The sequence below is a fragment of the Musa acuminata genome, chromosome BXJ3-9 (assembly GCF_036884655.1).
Source record: "Musa acuminata AAA Group cultivar baxijiao chromosome BXJ3-9, Cavendish_Baxijiao_AAA, whole genome shotgun sequence".
NCBI lineage: Eukaryota > Viridiplantae > Streptophyta > Magnoliopsida > Zingiberales > Musaceae > Musa > Musa acuminata.
In genome coordinates, this window is record NC_088357.1 from 40,590,265 (window position 1) to 40,606,668 (window position 16,404).

At 42.5% G+C, this 16,404-nt stretch overlaps 1 protein-coding gene across 1 annotated transcript in view; it reads left to right on the top strand.

Annotated features, from left to right (window-relative positions):
- Window positions 1–5,346: 5,346 nt before the first annotated feature.
- The window catches only part of LOC135650081 (secretory carrier-associated membrane protein 1-like), a 34,848-nt gene continuing 23,790 nt past the window's right edge, over window positions 5,347–16,404 (top strand). The window contains exon 1 of the mRNA XM_065169198.1: window positions 5,347–5,609. Within this exon, the coding sequence (XP_065025270.1) occupies window positions 5,553–5,609 (57 nt within the window). The 5' untranslated portion in view covers window positions 5,347–5,552. The remainder of the gene's footprint in view (window positions 5,610–16,404) is intronic.

The window sequence follows — 16,404 nt, forward strand, 5'->3', positions numbered from 1 at the left end:
TTGCCCAATCAGCATCAGCAAAGGCATGGAGATGGAGTGAAGTATTTTTGCAAAGAAAAATGTCATGATTAAGAGTCCCTTTAAGATACCACAAAATTCATTTAACTGTAGACCAATGCGTAGTAGATGGTCGATGTATGAATTATGATAATTTATTGACGGCAAATGAAATATCTGGATGGGTGAGAGCCAAGTACTATAAGGACCCAAGGACTTGTCGATATTGAGTCGAATCTGTAGTAAAACTTCCATCACATAATTTAAGTGATTCACTAGTAGAGAGAGAAGTTGTAACCTCTTTCGCATCCTGCATGTTTGTCTTTGATAATAAATCTTGAATATACTTTCTTTATGATAGGAAGAGACCTGAAGGTGTAAATGTTGCTTCCACTCCCAAAAAGTAGCTTAAAGTTCCTAGATCTTTGAGGGAGAATCGATCGGCCAACTGCTTTAGAAATGCCTGAGCCTTCGAAGGATCATTTTCTGTGACAATAATATCATTCACATATACTAAAAGATATATTATACTTCCATTGTGCTGGCAAATGAATAATGAGGTATCAGACTTGGAATTGATGAAGCCAATTGAGGTAAAAAATGAGCCAAACTCATTATACCAAGCCCTGCCCTTGGAGCTTGACGAAGTCCATAAATAACTTTTTGAAGTTTGTAGACATACCTCTAATATTGAGGATGAACGAAACCAGGAGGTTGCTGTATAAAGACATCTTCAGTAAGTGTCTTATGTAAAAAGATATTGTTAACATCCAATTGTCGTATGTGCCAGCCCTTTAAGATGACCAAACTCAGGATAAGACGGATTGTTGTAGGTTTAACAACGGGACTAAATGTCTCTGTGAAGTCGACACCAGGTCGTTGATGAAACCCTTTGGTGACTTGACATGCTTTATATCTGGCAACAGATCCGTCTGGGTTCCGCTTAATTTGAAAGACCCATTTACACCCGATGATATTTTGTGTGTGATGAAAGGGTACTAAGGTCCATGTAGAGTTATGGAGGAGAGCATCATATAAGTCACACATGGCTTTACGCCAGTGAGAAGATTTTTGAGCTTGAGTGATTGTAGTGGGTTCACTGGCCTCAGTGGAGGAACTTGTTATAGCATGTAAATCAAGGACTTGACGTGGTTTGACAATACCACTTTTGGAGTGTGTTGTCATTGGATGTTTAGGGGGGATAGAAGTGGTAGATTGTGTTGGTGGTATAGCCGAGGACGAGTCACTGTCATGGACCGGGCCAACCGTCGGCACAACAATGTCACTAGATCTAGGAGAAGGTAAAGCCAGTGGCAATGTTGCCAAGGGTATTGCTTCATTAATAGGGGAAACTTGTGAGGAAGGGAGTGGAGAAATAGAGGGAGTGAAAAGCTGTTGAACTGGAGTAATAGTAGTATGCGGATCTTGAGGGTAAGGACTGGATGGTGTCATTGGAGGTTCGTGTGATGAGATCGGAGGGATATTCTAGTGATGCATGTTTATCGAAGTAGCTTGCATGGTAGGATTATTTTGAAATGGAAAGACGGACTCCTAAAAAATAACATGACGTGATATAAGGACTTTTTTAGTTTGGGATTCATAGTATCGAAAAGCATTATGTTCATGAGAGTAGCATATAAAAGTACAAGGCTTAGATCGTGGTGTTAGCTTATTTGACGCATAGGGACGGAGCCATGGATAACATAAACAGCCAAAAACTTTGAGTTTATGAAGGTTTGGAAGCTTGTAGAATAATTTTTCAAATGGTGACTGGTATTGTAAGATTGGAGTGAGCATACGATTAATGAGATAAACTACAGTTTGAAAAGCTACTGACCAAAAAGGTGGTGGCATGGATGCTTGATGTAGAAGGGAGAGACAAGTTTCAATGATATATCGATGTTTGCGTTCGGTAGAGCCAACCAACTAAGGAGTATGTGGGGGTGACTTGAGGTGTTGTATACCACAAGCAGAGAGACAGGATGCGAGGGCTTGATATTCGCCTCCGCCATCAGAGTAAACTGTTTTAATGGAAGATTGAAAAAAATTCTCGACCAACTTTCGAAAGTTGGTAAATACTATAGAAACACCATGTGTACTTAGTAAAATAGTATACAAAAATGACATAAAAGCGAAACTTGTCAAAAGAAGGAATTGGGGCAGGGCCCCACATGTCGGTATAAATAATTTCAAATGGTTTAGAGTAAGAAATGGAGGTTGTCCCAAAAGACAGTTTATGACTTTTATTGCAAAGACAAGCATCGCAATGATTGATTATACTATTGAATTTTAAGGTAGGAAGAGAATAATGAGAAAATAATTTTTGCTGGATAAAAGGGGAGGGATGACCAAGATGACGATGCCATATATCAACCGGAGCTACGATTAAAGAGTGAGCAGTAGGAAGGGTAATTTGCGAAGCGGATGGCCACTCATAAATGTTGTCTTTGTTCTGGCCCTAGACCAAGAATGCCCCTATGCTCAAATCCTTGACAAGAAAAAAGTTAGGAAAGAATTCAATTGAGGTATTATTTTGTTTACAGAATTGAGAAACGGAAATAAGGTTTCTTTTAATCGTAGGTGCAAACAACTCGTTGGTGGCTTGTGAAGTCAGGACGCGACGGCTGAGGATTATGAAAGTTACCATCTTGATATGGATAAGGGGGGTTTGGTCTAAGCCTCATTAGATTTTTGATTAACCTGAGCTGTAATAGGTGGTCCGGGCAACCTATCATCACGCTTCAAGTACGTCTTATAGTCAATCAACTTATCATAAAGTTCTTCGAATGATAACGGTGAGTCGCATGCCCGAAGTGCTGCTGTCAATTCTTTGTAGTCGCCTCCTAGGCCATTGAGGGTATGGATTAGGACTTCTTCATCATTGAGAGAATAACCTATCAAAACTAAATCATCGATGATAACTTTGATATGTTGTAGATAATCATTAATAGTACTTCCCTCTTGTTTCGTTTTCATTAGATTGGAGAGAAGTCCAAGCATACAGTACGCGAGCAATTTGCCAAAGTTGTTTGTAACTTACACCATGCTTCTGCAGTAGTCATACATGAGGATATCAACGGGGTAATGGATCCAACAACGGAAGCTTGAATAGCTTGGAGGATGAGGCGATCTTGACGTAACCATAGTTTGTGAGCTGGATTTGGCACTGGATTGGGTTCACCTGGGATGTTGATCATTTCAGGTGGACATTGAAAAGAGCCATCAATGTAACCTAGGAGATCATAGCCAAATAGAAAATTAGAAAGTTGTACCTGCCAAGATGCGTAGTTGCCGCCTTTGGATAATTTGAAGGGAATAAGTGTTGCAGCATTGATGGTGATAAGACTTTGGATAATTTGAAGGGAATAAGTGCTGCAGCATTGATGGTGATAAGACTTTGAAACGTGTTTATAGTCCCTACAAAAACAGGGACAGGAATATCAGAAGAGGAAAATGAAGACATCCCAGATATTTTGTGGCAGTTTAAGTGATCTTTACAAAAGATGTAAAGATATAGGAGGGAGAGAGGAGGAGAAAAGTATATCGATGCGCTACAAAGGAGGCTACAATGATGAACTGCAGAGGAGACTACAGCGATGCACTATAGAGGAGGCTACAATGATGCACTGCAGAAGAGGCTACAACGATGCACTACAGAGGAGAGAAATCTGCAGCGATTAGGTGAAAAGAAAGAAAAAAAAAAATCTGCAGCAGTTACAATTGTAGAGAAATTGCTGCGGCAGAGGGAAGCGGTTGGCCGAGGAGCAGTTGCAAGGACGGCGGCCACCATGATAGTGTAGGCGAGGTTCTTATGAGGGTAAGAGGTGGCCGAGCAATCTCCAACTCCGGAACAAGAAGCAGCGACACCGGAGGAGAGGGAAGCAACAACACTGCCCTTTCCAACTGAATAGAAAAGAGGAGCAGTAGAAGGTTTCGGTAGAGCTGCCTACATCCGCAAGGAAGAAGGCTCTGATACCATGATAAAAATTAAACGAAGAATATAAAAAGATAGAAATTGTAGAAGAAACTATGAAATGTATAAGATGTAATTGTCTAGTTCATTTTGATAGTGAACTCTTGATAGCTATTTATACACACTTAGCAGGGAGGTTATACACATTCAACATGGAGGAAATCTTATCTGCTTATCAAGTATCGTCTCTCTATCAAGTAGTGTAATTAATTTGGTTCTGACGAATTTATTAAAATCAAGTGTTGAACTATGAACTGATTTGATTTATGTAGCTATGAAAAATATTTCAAGCCAGTAGTTTAATTTTTATAGGAGATGCAAAATGAGAAAGTACTCACTATAGTAGATATTATTTGGGTTGATAAATATTTTAGGAGTTGTAATTGTATTCAAATTACTTGCGATTAAAGTAAGAAGAGTTCTTAGATAATTAAGATTTGCTTCTATAAATACATTTTAAATCTTAAGATTTTGATGAAAGAGAGATAAGAGGCTTTGGATGCTTTTGAGGTTTCTCTTTTGAATCTAATGAGAGTTAGAGAAGAGTTTTTTGGTTTTATATGATAAGGTATATAAGGGGAGTTGTGCTAGAGTATGAATAATTTAAAAGTTTTATAATTGACCTATGATGAAAATTTTGATTTTCTCTATTGATATATTCAAATTTTTTGATTTATTCTATAGATATATGAAGAGAGTTATCGAATTATATTACATGATGCATCGAATTTTTTGATATATTTTTTATTATTAATCTCTTTTCTTTTGTGTTTCAAGTTTTCTACTATCCCTCTCTAATATGAGATCCTTTTACATAATAGCTTTGACAATATCGAGACTTTTTTTTTTATTTCTCAATTTGTCGGTTTCCTCTTAGTTTAATAAAATCTAATTTTATATCTATGAATTAATAATTTTTATTAAATATTTAAGCTTTAAAATATTATATTTAAGATAGTATTGTTTCTTATTTTATTTGCTAATTTCTTTAGCATTTATTTATTATTATTTAATTATTTTAATTATTAATTTATAGAAAAAACATATATTATTTTGAATCTTTGTAAAACTATGAGTTAAACCGTGTCAATTGAAGAGTAAATCAAAGAAAAATAAAATTACTTTTTTTAGGATACTTAAATTATATATGAAAAAAAGGATGTTCAGGAAAAAAAAGAGAAACGAAGGATGCTTTGTGAGAAAAAGAAAACCTTTTTAAAGTAATTATTAGTTTCTACGAGAATACAAGGTATACATAATATATATATATATATATATATATATATATATATATATATATATATATATATATATATATATATATATATATATATATATATATATATGTGTGTGTGTGTGTAAAATTTAGTACATTTGATGTGGTCTTCTTCTCTAGCCGATTAAAGAACCATGAGGAGATTAATGGAAGGATATTGAATCCGTACGAGTTGGAGGGGATCCCACACGTAGAGGTTGTCACGCAGGGACTAGGGATACACCCGACAAGAAGTCGCCCTTCTTCTCCCCGAGTCACCTGCCTACGCCTCTCTCTCTCTCTCTCTCTCTCTACTGTTGGGATCTGATGGCGGGGCGTTACGACAGCGATCCCTTTCAGGAGGAAGACGTCAATCCCTTCGCGGTGAGTTCCCCGATCTCTCCAACTTCATCTCTACTAGGAACATTTCTAGTGATCGATGCTGTAGTCGGTGATTTGGTTCGGCATTTAGATCACTGTGTCAGATCTGATGTTTCGCTGGGTTCCCAACGTGTCCGATCGTTCCCGGTTGCTCTCTCCGCTTCTCGAAATTGGATCATTGTTTCGCGCTTCTTGATTTTGACTGCGACATTCGGGGTGTGAGAGATTACTTGTTTGTTGGTTTCTCGTACATTGGGTGCTGAATTGAGTGCTTATCGGCAATGTGTCGTATTTTGCTTTTGGATCTTGCAAAACCTAGTCAGGTCGTCACGACAATCACTTCTAATGTTGAAGGATAGGGAAGAAGAAGACTGAATCTGAAAGATCTGAATTCCAACTGTTAGGCGTACGCGTGTTCTATTCCTGATTAGAAACTTACGGAGCTAGAAAACGTTTAAACTTCTAATATTTTGCATCGAATCAAAGTAAGTTCCTTGTTGCGGTTTGGCGCCGCCAAACTTGGTTTAGATCAGTCCGAGACCTCCGTATTTTTGTTATGACCTAAAAGCACCTCGACTTGCCCTTGTTGTGGCCGTACTGAACCCATAAGAGTATGTTAATTAGGCCCTAGATAGTTTAGATTATGACTTTGACTAGGACATCATTGGGGTAATTTTGAAAAGCTCACATTATTATTTTCCAAATTACAAAAGAGTCCTAAGCATGATTAGACAAGAGAATATGCCTTTTCTCACTAATTATATTAGCTATTTTAGGGATTTATATAGGGCCTTGTTTATTGAGTGTATAAGAATCCTAATTTGATCACATCAAAGGTTAGTTAGATCTGTTGTTTAACTATAAGGTCCTGTGTTTTGAGAGTTACAGAGTTTTTTGTGCAAAATTTTGGAGGGTAAGTTAATTAATGCCGAAATAACATTTTTATTAGTTAGCACTCCTAATTATCTATATGTATGAGAAATGTGAATGTAGACGTTCTTGCCTGAATCTTATATCTATTTTTTGTATGACAAAAATACTAAGTCAGTAGCTTGATTCTCTAGTTGATAGCTGTGGGGATTTTTCCTCCTTTTCTAATAACAGGAGTGTCACATCCTATTAATTGATATCAGAGTGACGCCAATATTTTAACTGCTTTTTAGTGGTTTTAACTTTATGTAACAACCCCAAAAATTTCCTATCTTTGATGTCATTGAGGAATTAAGCATACTCGTATTGTGGATATTCCTAATTTGTTAGAGTGTTGCCTTTTATAAGTCCAATTTGAGGTGGAGAAGGCCACCAATTATAATTACAAGCAATGTAGTACTGCTACGATATTGCTATATGAATTTATTTCTTCTTGTTTAGAGATGGTAAAATAATCCCCAAGTTCTCATTCTCCATTATAAGTTGTAGTCACATTAGGACTCTCTATTGCCTTTCAATTTGATGTAGACTGTTTGTCTTTTACTTTGATGTAGTGATTTAAAAAGCGCTAGACGTCAAAAGGCATGAAGGTCCTAAAATACCCGAGGCGTTAGGTGCTCGCCCAGGTAAAGCGAGACGTTCTGAAATATTAAAATATAAAAAATATATAATACAGTTAATAAATATGATTAGTATTGTTAAAATCTAAATAGGGACTATTATATAATACTAGTAGTTAACAATTTACTGTTAACAATAGTTAGAGCGGTGTAAAGAATCACCGATGGTAGAAAGTGGGGAAGGAGAGGACGACGATAATAGAGGAACTTTCAGACGATAGTGACGGTGGTGGAGGAAGTTGCAGATTGTCACAGACAAAACTGTAACCGGAGTGTTTGATGTAATGCTCATGTATGTCCATGTCTTTCGGTTTTGTTCATGCTTTGCATAGTATGTAAAGGGCTGATAGTAGGCTTAGCAGCCCTATTTTCTTTGGTTTTGTTGGTTGTTTTAGGCTTATAATTAAATGTTGTATCATGTGGGCACCTGTGGGGATTTCGCTCTGTAGTGGACCATTTTGGACATTTTGTTATACGACCGTTCAGAGCTTGTGAAGTCTGTTTGTAATTTGCATTGACTATGAAGTGTTTGCTGAAATGATTACTTGTGGATCCCAAGTGAGTTGCTTTCTCTAACCCGTTTTATTTTTTGTAGGTCCCAAGAGATAATAGGAGGTTTCGGAGATAATAGGAGGTTTCGGGGAGGTTGACCTTTACGGACGGACATGCAAGAGTCCCACACGACTTAGGAAAAACTAGCTAGGTGCGTGACATATGGTATCAGAGCGGGACAAGCACACATATAAACACTTGGTATGTAAACGTAGGGGACCTAGTAGGGTTGCATTGAGGGCAGCCAGCATGCACGACCATTTAGGGAAAACAGGCATGGAGATATAGGGAAAAAGAGTCACTCAGAGGAGCCGACATCTGAGAATGACATTTAGAGGAATGGATAACCCTTTGTGTAAGAGACACTATGAAGACAAGCAAGCTGGGGAGAATATGTAGTGCACAAAGGTTGGGATGACTGAGTTTGAGTTACGACTCGACGTTGGCAACCATACTTGATAGTGCTGAAGGCAAGCGAGACGCTTAGTAAAGGATCAGACTATGCAAAGTAGAATGAGTTGCTTAACGATCGAAAAAGTTATGCAAAACTCACAGAGATGAGAGGAATTGCTAACTCGAAGAATTCGGTACTCATGTAAGGGCTTGCATACGAACGATGGAATGTTCGTGGCCAACCCAATGTCACGAACTGTCACGAACGGTCATTGCGCACTCGCAACAACTTCGTTCAACGAACCGTTCGTCGCTTTTACATGCTTGAACAGAGACATGACAACCTGTTTTGCCTTGGTTTTATGTGTTTTATTTGTAAAAATATATGTTCGAACAGGTTGCAGCGCTGTAGTGCGACTGCTCACCGCGTCGGGCCAAAAAGCTCCAAAATGGCTCCGTTTCGCGTGTCGCGGGCTGTTTTCTGTAGCCCGCAGCAGCGCCCAAACCGTCAACCATCTCAGTACCCTAGAATCCCCCGGGTGGCACAGGGCTGGATGGGGCTTCGGTACATTGTCGAGCGCTGAAAAATCTTCACAAGTTCACACGTTGACTTGACGGGAACTTGCTTTCGTGCCAAACACCCGGTGAGCAGTTGTTTGTGGATTTGCAACTATTCATTCTACCTTATAAAGTCCTTTTTTTCCTCCTTCCTCTTTTTTCTCCTATGCACACAAAATGCTTGTTGAATTGCTTGTAAAGCTTCCCTCTTTGCGAGACGTCGGGACTTGTCTGTTGCTTGTTTTCAATCTAATCAACTTTCTGTTTTACAGGTCCTTCGGAGCCTATACGAGGTTGCAACTAGGCTGAACCTTTGCGGACGCATATGTGCAATAATGCCTTAAGACTTAGGTAATACCAGCTAAGTCCAAGAAGTTGGCGCAAGGGTGCGTCGTGACTTACGTAACTCAAGCTATGTTCGCGTCTTGGCCGCAAGGATGCCTTACGACTTAGGCAATTCCAGCTAAGTTCGTGACATTGTGATATCAGAGCGGGCAAGCAATTTGAGCAAGCAGCGAAGGAACTTTGTAATTTCGCCATGGTAAAGCATCGTAGCGAATCAAGCAGGGCGGGGGTAAGCCGGACCTTTGTCCCAAGCAGCCGCAGGTGGGCTGTAAGTGCAAACTCGCTCTCATGTTGTTAGAGCCGCTTTGGAGGATCGTGGCAGCGAACATGATGAGCAAGAAATTAGCTACTCTCCGCGAGCGAAGGAGGTGCAATATGGAGCGTTAACCAGGAAGAAGAGTTATAAGGAGAGACTTACAGTGGCGGAAACCCGTTTGGATGTTCTTGAAGTGAGCTTGGCGAAACTCTACCAAGGCCAGCGAAGGCTTCTTGGGGTAGAGAGCTTGCAAGAAGAAGCTGAATCCCGAATCGACAAGGTTGAGGCCTTAGTCGATCGATTATCGGACGACACCAAAGACTCCGTGCAACATTTGCCGGAAGTCTTAGCAGAACTCACTTCCAGGGTGACTATGCTCACAAGGGCACTGAAGAAACCAAAGTTTCGATAGCAACCATGTATTTGAATGAGGATGTAAAACTTTGGTTGCGAACCCGTTGGGAGGAGATCCAACAAGGTCGGTGTCGGGTAGACACATGGGAGGACTTAAAGCGAGAGTTGAGAACTCAATTTCTGCTTGAGAACACAGAGTTCATTGCAAGGAGGAAGTTGAGACAACTCCGCCAAAGTACTTCCATCCGAGACTACGTGAAGCAATTTTCTACGCTAATGCTGGACATACAGGACATGTCCGAGAAGGATAAGCTATTCAGCTTCTTCGATGGTTTGAAACTATGGGCTCAATAAAAACTACATCGAAGGAATGTCACCGATGTGATCGGGGCAATTGTTGCTGCAGAAAGGCTCACCGACTTTGTTTCCTCCGAGGAGTCAGGAAAAAGGAAACAATCTTCAGGAAATCACCCTCCAAAATATTCTCGAGGGAAGGAGCCCGGCGACGAACAAAGGAAGAAGAGTTCCCACAAATGGCCAAGCTCAAAAGGCAAGGCTCCAAAATCTGACGGATGCTTCTTGTGTGGAAGGCCACACATGGTGAGAGAGTGCCCACAGAAGCAAGCACTCAATGGCTTAACAGCTTCTATCCATCCCTCCAAATCGGACAAGGGCAAGGCTGTCGCTCTTAGTTCGAGTAGTTCAGAATCCAACAGTGACGATGAGGAGTTGCAAAGACCCCAGATGGGGGCAATGCATTTGTTGAACGCTATACGAGGTCAAGTGGGGGAGAACATGAAGATAAGGCCACAAAAAGCAAGAAGTAGCGAGCTGATGTACGTAGACATTAAGCTCAATGGCCAAACGACCCGTGCAATGGTGGACACGAGTGCTACCCACAACTTTATTGCCGATCGAGAAGCAAAACGACTTGGGCTGATCTTGGAGAAGAACCCAAGTCGAATGAAGGCGGTGAACTCGGAGGCCAAGCGAATCTCCGGGTTGGCAAAGAGAGTTCCCATCAAGATTGGAACATGGAGCGGGAGCACAAACATGATGGCGGTGCCACTGGACGACTTCAAAGTGATTCTTGGAATGAAATTCATGCACGCGGCAAAGTTGGTGCCAATGATGTTCCTAAACTCCCTATGTATGATGGGAGGTGATGACCCCTATGTGGTTTCCATCTCTCAGAGAGGAACCAGCGAACCCCAACAGATATCGACATTACAACTGAAGAATGGGGTACAAAAAGGCAAATTAATATTCGTGGCTGCTATGAAACTAGAGCCACTCGACGAGAAGGCCATTCATGAACCTACTGTGGTGGCGAACGTCCTGAAGGAGTTCACAGATGTTATGCCACCCGAGTTGCCGAAGACTTTACCGCCATGCAGAGGCGTGGATCATCATATCGAGTTGGAGCCAAGAGTGAAGCCTCCAGCGAGACCATCCTACCGCATGCCCCCTCCAGAGTTGGCAGAGCTCAGAAAGCAATTAGGTTGACTACTAAACGGTGGTCTCATTCGTAGTCCTAAAGCACAATTCAGAGCTCCAGTTCTCTTCCAAAAGAAACAAGATGGGAGCCTCCGACTATTCGTCGATTATCGAGCTCTCAACAAAGTGACGGTAAAGAACAAGTATCTCATCCCGCTCATTGCGGACTTGTTCGACCAATTGGGCAAAGTACTTCTCCAAACTCGACCTTTAGTTGGGGTACTGGCAGGTGCGCATTGTTGAAGGCGATAAAGCAAAGACTACTTGCATGACCTGGTACTGGGCGTTTGAGTTCTTGGTGATGCCTTTCGGCTTAACCAACGCTCCAGCCACATTCTGCACTCTTTTGATCCAACTATTCAAGGAGTATTTGGATAAGTTTGTGGTCGTCTGCTTGGACGATATCGTCATCTATAGCCAAACGCTTGAGGAGAATGTCGAACACCTTCGGACAATTTTCAAGGTTCTCAGGGAGAACACTTTGTTCGTGAAAAGGGAGAAGTGCTACTTTGCTCAAATGGAGATCTTATTCTTGGTGCATCGAATCGGTGATGGCTCCATTCGGATGGACAAATCAAAGGTGCAAGCTGTTGCGGAATGACAAACTCTAAATAAGGTGTCGGAGCTAAGATCTTTCCTCGGTATCGTCAACTACTATCGGCGCTTCATAGTGGGGTATTCGAAGCGTGCAACTTCACTGACGGAGTTGCTGAAAAAGGAGCAGCCTTAGAGGTGGTCTGACAAATGTGAAGCTGCATTCCAAGATCTGAAGGCTACCGTGTTGGAAGAATCGATGCTCAAATTGCTGGACTATAGGGAGCCCTTCGAAGTCCACACAGATGCTTTAGACTTCGCTATTGGAGTACTCATGCAGGAGGGTCACTCGGTGGCCTACGAGAGCCACAAGCTCAACGAGACCGAGCGGCGGTATCCAGTGCACGAGAAGGAGATGACAACGGTGGTCCATTATCTACGAGTTTGGTGGCACCACCTTCTCGGATTGCGATTTATGCTGAGGATAGACAACATCGCTTTGAGCTATTTCCAAACTCAAAAGAAACTCTCCCCAAAGCAAGCACGATGGCAGGACTTCCTGGCTGAGTTTGATATGACAATGGAGTACATGCCCGGAAAAGCAAATGTCATGGCCGATGTATTGAGTTAGAAAGTGGAGCGAGTGAATGCCATACAGTTGGAGGGCAGAGGCCAAGCAAGTCAGTTGCACTCCAACTTCTTTTCCAGGATCAGGGATGGACTGTACAGTGATCCCTTGATGCAACTCATCAAAGAAGGCAAGACACGACGATTTTGGATCTATGAGGTACTCGTGTACGTAAAAGGGAATTTGATTTATGTTCCTTGAGTGGACAATTTGAGACGTGAACTCTTAAGAGAGTGTCACAATTCCCGTTGGGCTGGATATCCGAGTATTCATAAAACTTTGGCTCTCGTGGAGAGGGCCTTTTATTGGCCGAAGATGGGGATTGATGTGGAGGAATATGTTCGAACGTGCCTCACTTGCCAACAAGACAAGGTGGAGCAACGGAAGCCGGTGTTACTTTCAGAGCGTTGCCTGTACCAGAAAAGTCGTGGGAGAGCATTTCCTTAGACTTCATATCAAGCTTGCCGATAGTAGGGGGACTCGGATCGATACTTGTGGTGGTCGATTGATTTTCAAAGTATGCAACTTTCATTGCTGCACCCCTACACTGTTCAGTAGAGGAGGCGGCCAAGCTGATGATGAAGTATGTGGTGAAGTATTGGGGAGTCCCGCACAATATCATCAGTGATCGAGACACTTGGTTCCTGGGATGATTCTAGACCGAGCTATTCAAATTGTTGGGGTCTAAGTTATACTTCTCCACAAGCCTCCACCCCTAGACGGATGGCCAAACTGAAAAGATAAACACGCTCCTTAAGCAATATCTTCGGCACTACATGAGTGCCAACCAACGAGATTGGGTGAAGCCGTTGGACATAGCTCAATTCTCCTACAACTTGCAACGGAGCTCTATGTCTAACAAGAACCCCCTCGAGATCATTATAGGACAACAACCGTCAACTCCTCACACCTTGGCTATTGGGTATACTGGGAGTAGTTCGTCAGCATATCACTTTGCAAAAGAATGACACCTAAATATAGATATTGCGTGGGCTTACTTGGAGAAGGTGACCAAAAAGATGAAGAAGCGGGCAAACATAGGAAGGCGACAGCAGGAGTTCAAAGTCGGCGATTTGGTGTTGGTAAAGCTCCAACCAGCATCACTCCAATTCTTTAGAAACAAAGTACATAAAGGATTGGTGTACAAGTATAAAGAGCCATTTCTAATTATCAATAGGGTGGACAATATTTCCTACAAGTTGCAACTGCCGGTGTGACTCAAAATTCACAATGTTTTTCATGCCAGCAACTTGAAAGCCTACCACTCAGATCCACAAGATGCTTCCCGAAGTGTTCCAACTCGGTTATCTCCCACCAGAGCCTCATACAAAAAGCGAGTTGAAACTATTTTAGCGGATCGCAAGATAAAGCTACCCAATGGAGCTGAGCAGATCGAGTACTTGGTGAAGTGGCGAAAGCTTCCCTGAACCGAAGCCAGTTGGGAGCTCGAAGATGCCCTACGACATGAAGAAGCAGTCATCAACAACTACCAACAAGCGTCGACGAGGGCGTCGATAGTTTAAGTGTGGGAGAATGTCATGAACGATCGTCGTGCACCCGCAACAACTTCGTTCAATGAACTGTTCGTCGCTTTTGCATGCTTGTACAAAGACATGGCAGCCTGTTTTGCCTTGGTTTGTGTGTTTTTGTTTGTAAAAATGCATGTTCTAATAGGTTGCAGTGCTGTAGTGTGACCGCTCGCTGTGTCGGGCCGAACTGCCCCAAAATGGCTCCATTTTTATGTGCCACAGCTTGTTTTCTGCAAGCCGCAGCTGCACACAAAACGTTTGCCATCTCAGCACCTTGGAACCCCCTAGGTGGCATAGGGCTGGATAGGGCTTCGGTATATTATCGAGCGTTGAAAAATCTTCACAAGTTCGCACGTTAACTTAAGGGGAACTTGCTTTCGCGCCCGACACCCGGTGAGCAGTTGTTTATGGACTTGCAACTATTCGTTCTACCTTCTAGAATCCTTGTTTTCCTCCTCTTTTCTCTTATGCATGCAAGGTGCTCGCTGAATTGCTTGTAAAGCTTCCCTTTCCGTGAGACGTCGGGACTTTTCCGCCACTCGTTATTCGAACTAATCAACTTTCTCTTTTACAGGTCCTTCGGGACTTGAGTGAGATTACAAATTGATTACACCTTTGCGGACGCATATCGCAAGGGCGCGTCATGACTTCGACAATCCCAACTAAGTTTGAGAAGTTGGCGCAAGGGTGCTTTGCGACTTAGGCAACTTAAGTTAAGTTCCCGTCTTTGCCGCAAGAGTGCCTTATGGCTTAGGCAATTCCAACTAAGTCCGTGACACCAAGGCGACCGAAACTCGGCGCCATGGAGCATTGAAACTTTCTCTTCGGCATGAGAATGATACGTCCGTATAAAGCTGAAGTGTGCAGCGAGTTCAACATGTTGCCTAGGTCTTGAGGGGTGCAGTAGGAGCTGTATTAGCGAGGAGTCCTAATCTAGCAAGTGCATTTGCAAAGGCAGAACAATGCACAGTTTGTTCAGTAAGGCGGAGTAGTCTAAGGGGATGGTGGCCTCCGAAACTTTCAAAGGGAAGGATGTAAAAAGAGAAGTTGCTCCAATAAGACAAAGACCTTTGAGGGATAAGTCCCAGTTCTCCGGAAGGAGATTCATGTGCAACGGACCCCATATGTTGAGGAGGAATACTTTAAGACAACAACCCCACAAAGCTCAACGGATCGAGCGAGTGGCGAAGAGTATCACATGATCTCGCATGAGGTAATGCATTGGTGGATGCATTGTGATATCAAGTGGGGGAGCGACTCGAGGCAACATAAAATGAAGGCATACTTGGAGTCGATATGGAGATTGGACTCAATGGAGGGCTGACCCGTGGAATGGTGGGCATGAGAGCCCCCATCAACTTAATGCAAATCGAGGAGCGGAGCAACTTGGGTATAACTTGGTGAAGGACCTAAGCCGCATGAAGGAAGTTGGCATAGAAGTTGGAACATGGAGTGGAGGCACGAAGCTTTCCTTAGACAGGTCAAGGACATGAACTCTTGCAGAGGTAAGAGCAGGATCATATCGTTCCATAAGTCTCTCATTCTGATGGAGCGGACTAATCTTACATGGTGCCAAAGACGAAGGGAGCTTCGAGACACATGCATCGTATCTCGAAGAAGCTTTTGACGGAGGAACCAAGGTTACTCAATTTACGGAGGCGAAGTTGGGTTCAGAAGGCCTTGGCACAAGGCAAGAGGATGTGAAGGCGGGTACTCTTGAGTAATACTCCATAGTACTGCCATTCAAGTTGCTATGAAGGAAGCAATGCGTAGTGGAGATTGTGCTGGTGGGGGCAGAGGCCCAGGATCCAGACAATGGTGCACCAATTTCAGCGAAGTCGGTCGACTTCGGGAGCTACTAGGTGATGGACTGTCTTAGAATTGTATTTCGTCTGGGTGTGACCCGAGAGCGAATGGACGAAGGTCGATTGCCAAAAGAGCGAACACAATCAAAGGTGGAAGAGGCCCTGTAATGTGTTGGTAAAGACCATACATAGAGGGATCACAATCCGAGTTCATCCCACAATGATCAGAATAGAATGAAGATATCACCAGGAGGCGACATGGTGCAATGGATTATAGTGGAACAGTTCGTGGCAATGCAATACACACGTAAGTAGTCCCGCAAGAGACTAGATCATACAAAGGTATGATCGGGAGCTACTGCGAACACCATTTCGGTGAACAACACGATGACAAGAAAGACTATGGATTCAAGGAGTGAATGTCATGGTATTGCAGAGGTGGGTCTTCCGTGCGTGCATCGAATCTTGCATCGGATAAAAGCCTTGGTCATCAGTATATAGGGGTTGTGTACCACCGAAGGAGAATTTCGAATGCAGGTACGAGCGAGTCTAATAGGGGGGACTTGATCATACAGAGGTATGATCAAAGCGACTAGAGAGTTGGACTGCTTCAGAGCTCATATTCGTCTAAGGGACCCGATAAGTCAGAGGATTAGGCCGAGCAAGCAAATGTTGCTACCAATAAAGCTAAGGAGAACAAAATCGATACGAACCCTGCAACATGATGGCGGTGGCCATGCATAAGAGTTGTAGTCTATTTTTCCATCGACCAAGGGAAATTGCTCGGAGAACACAAA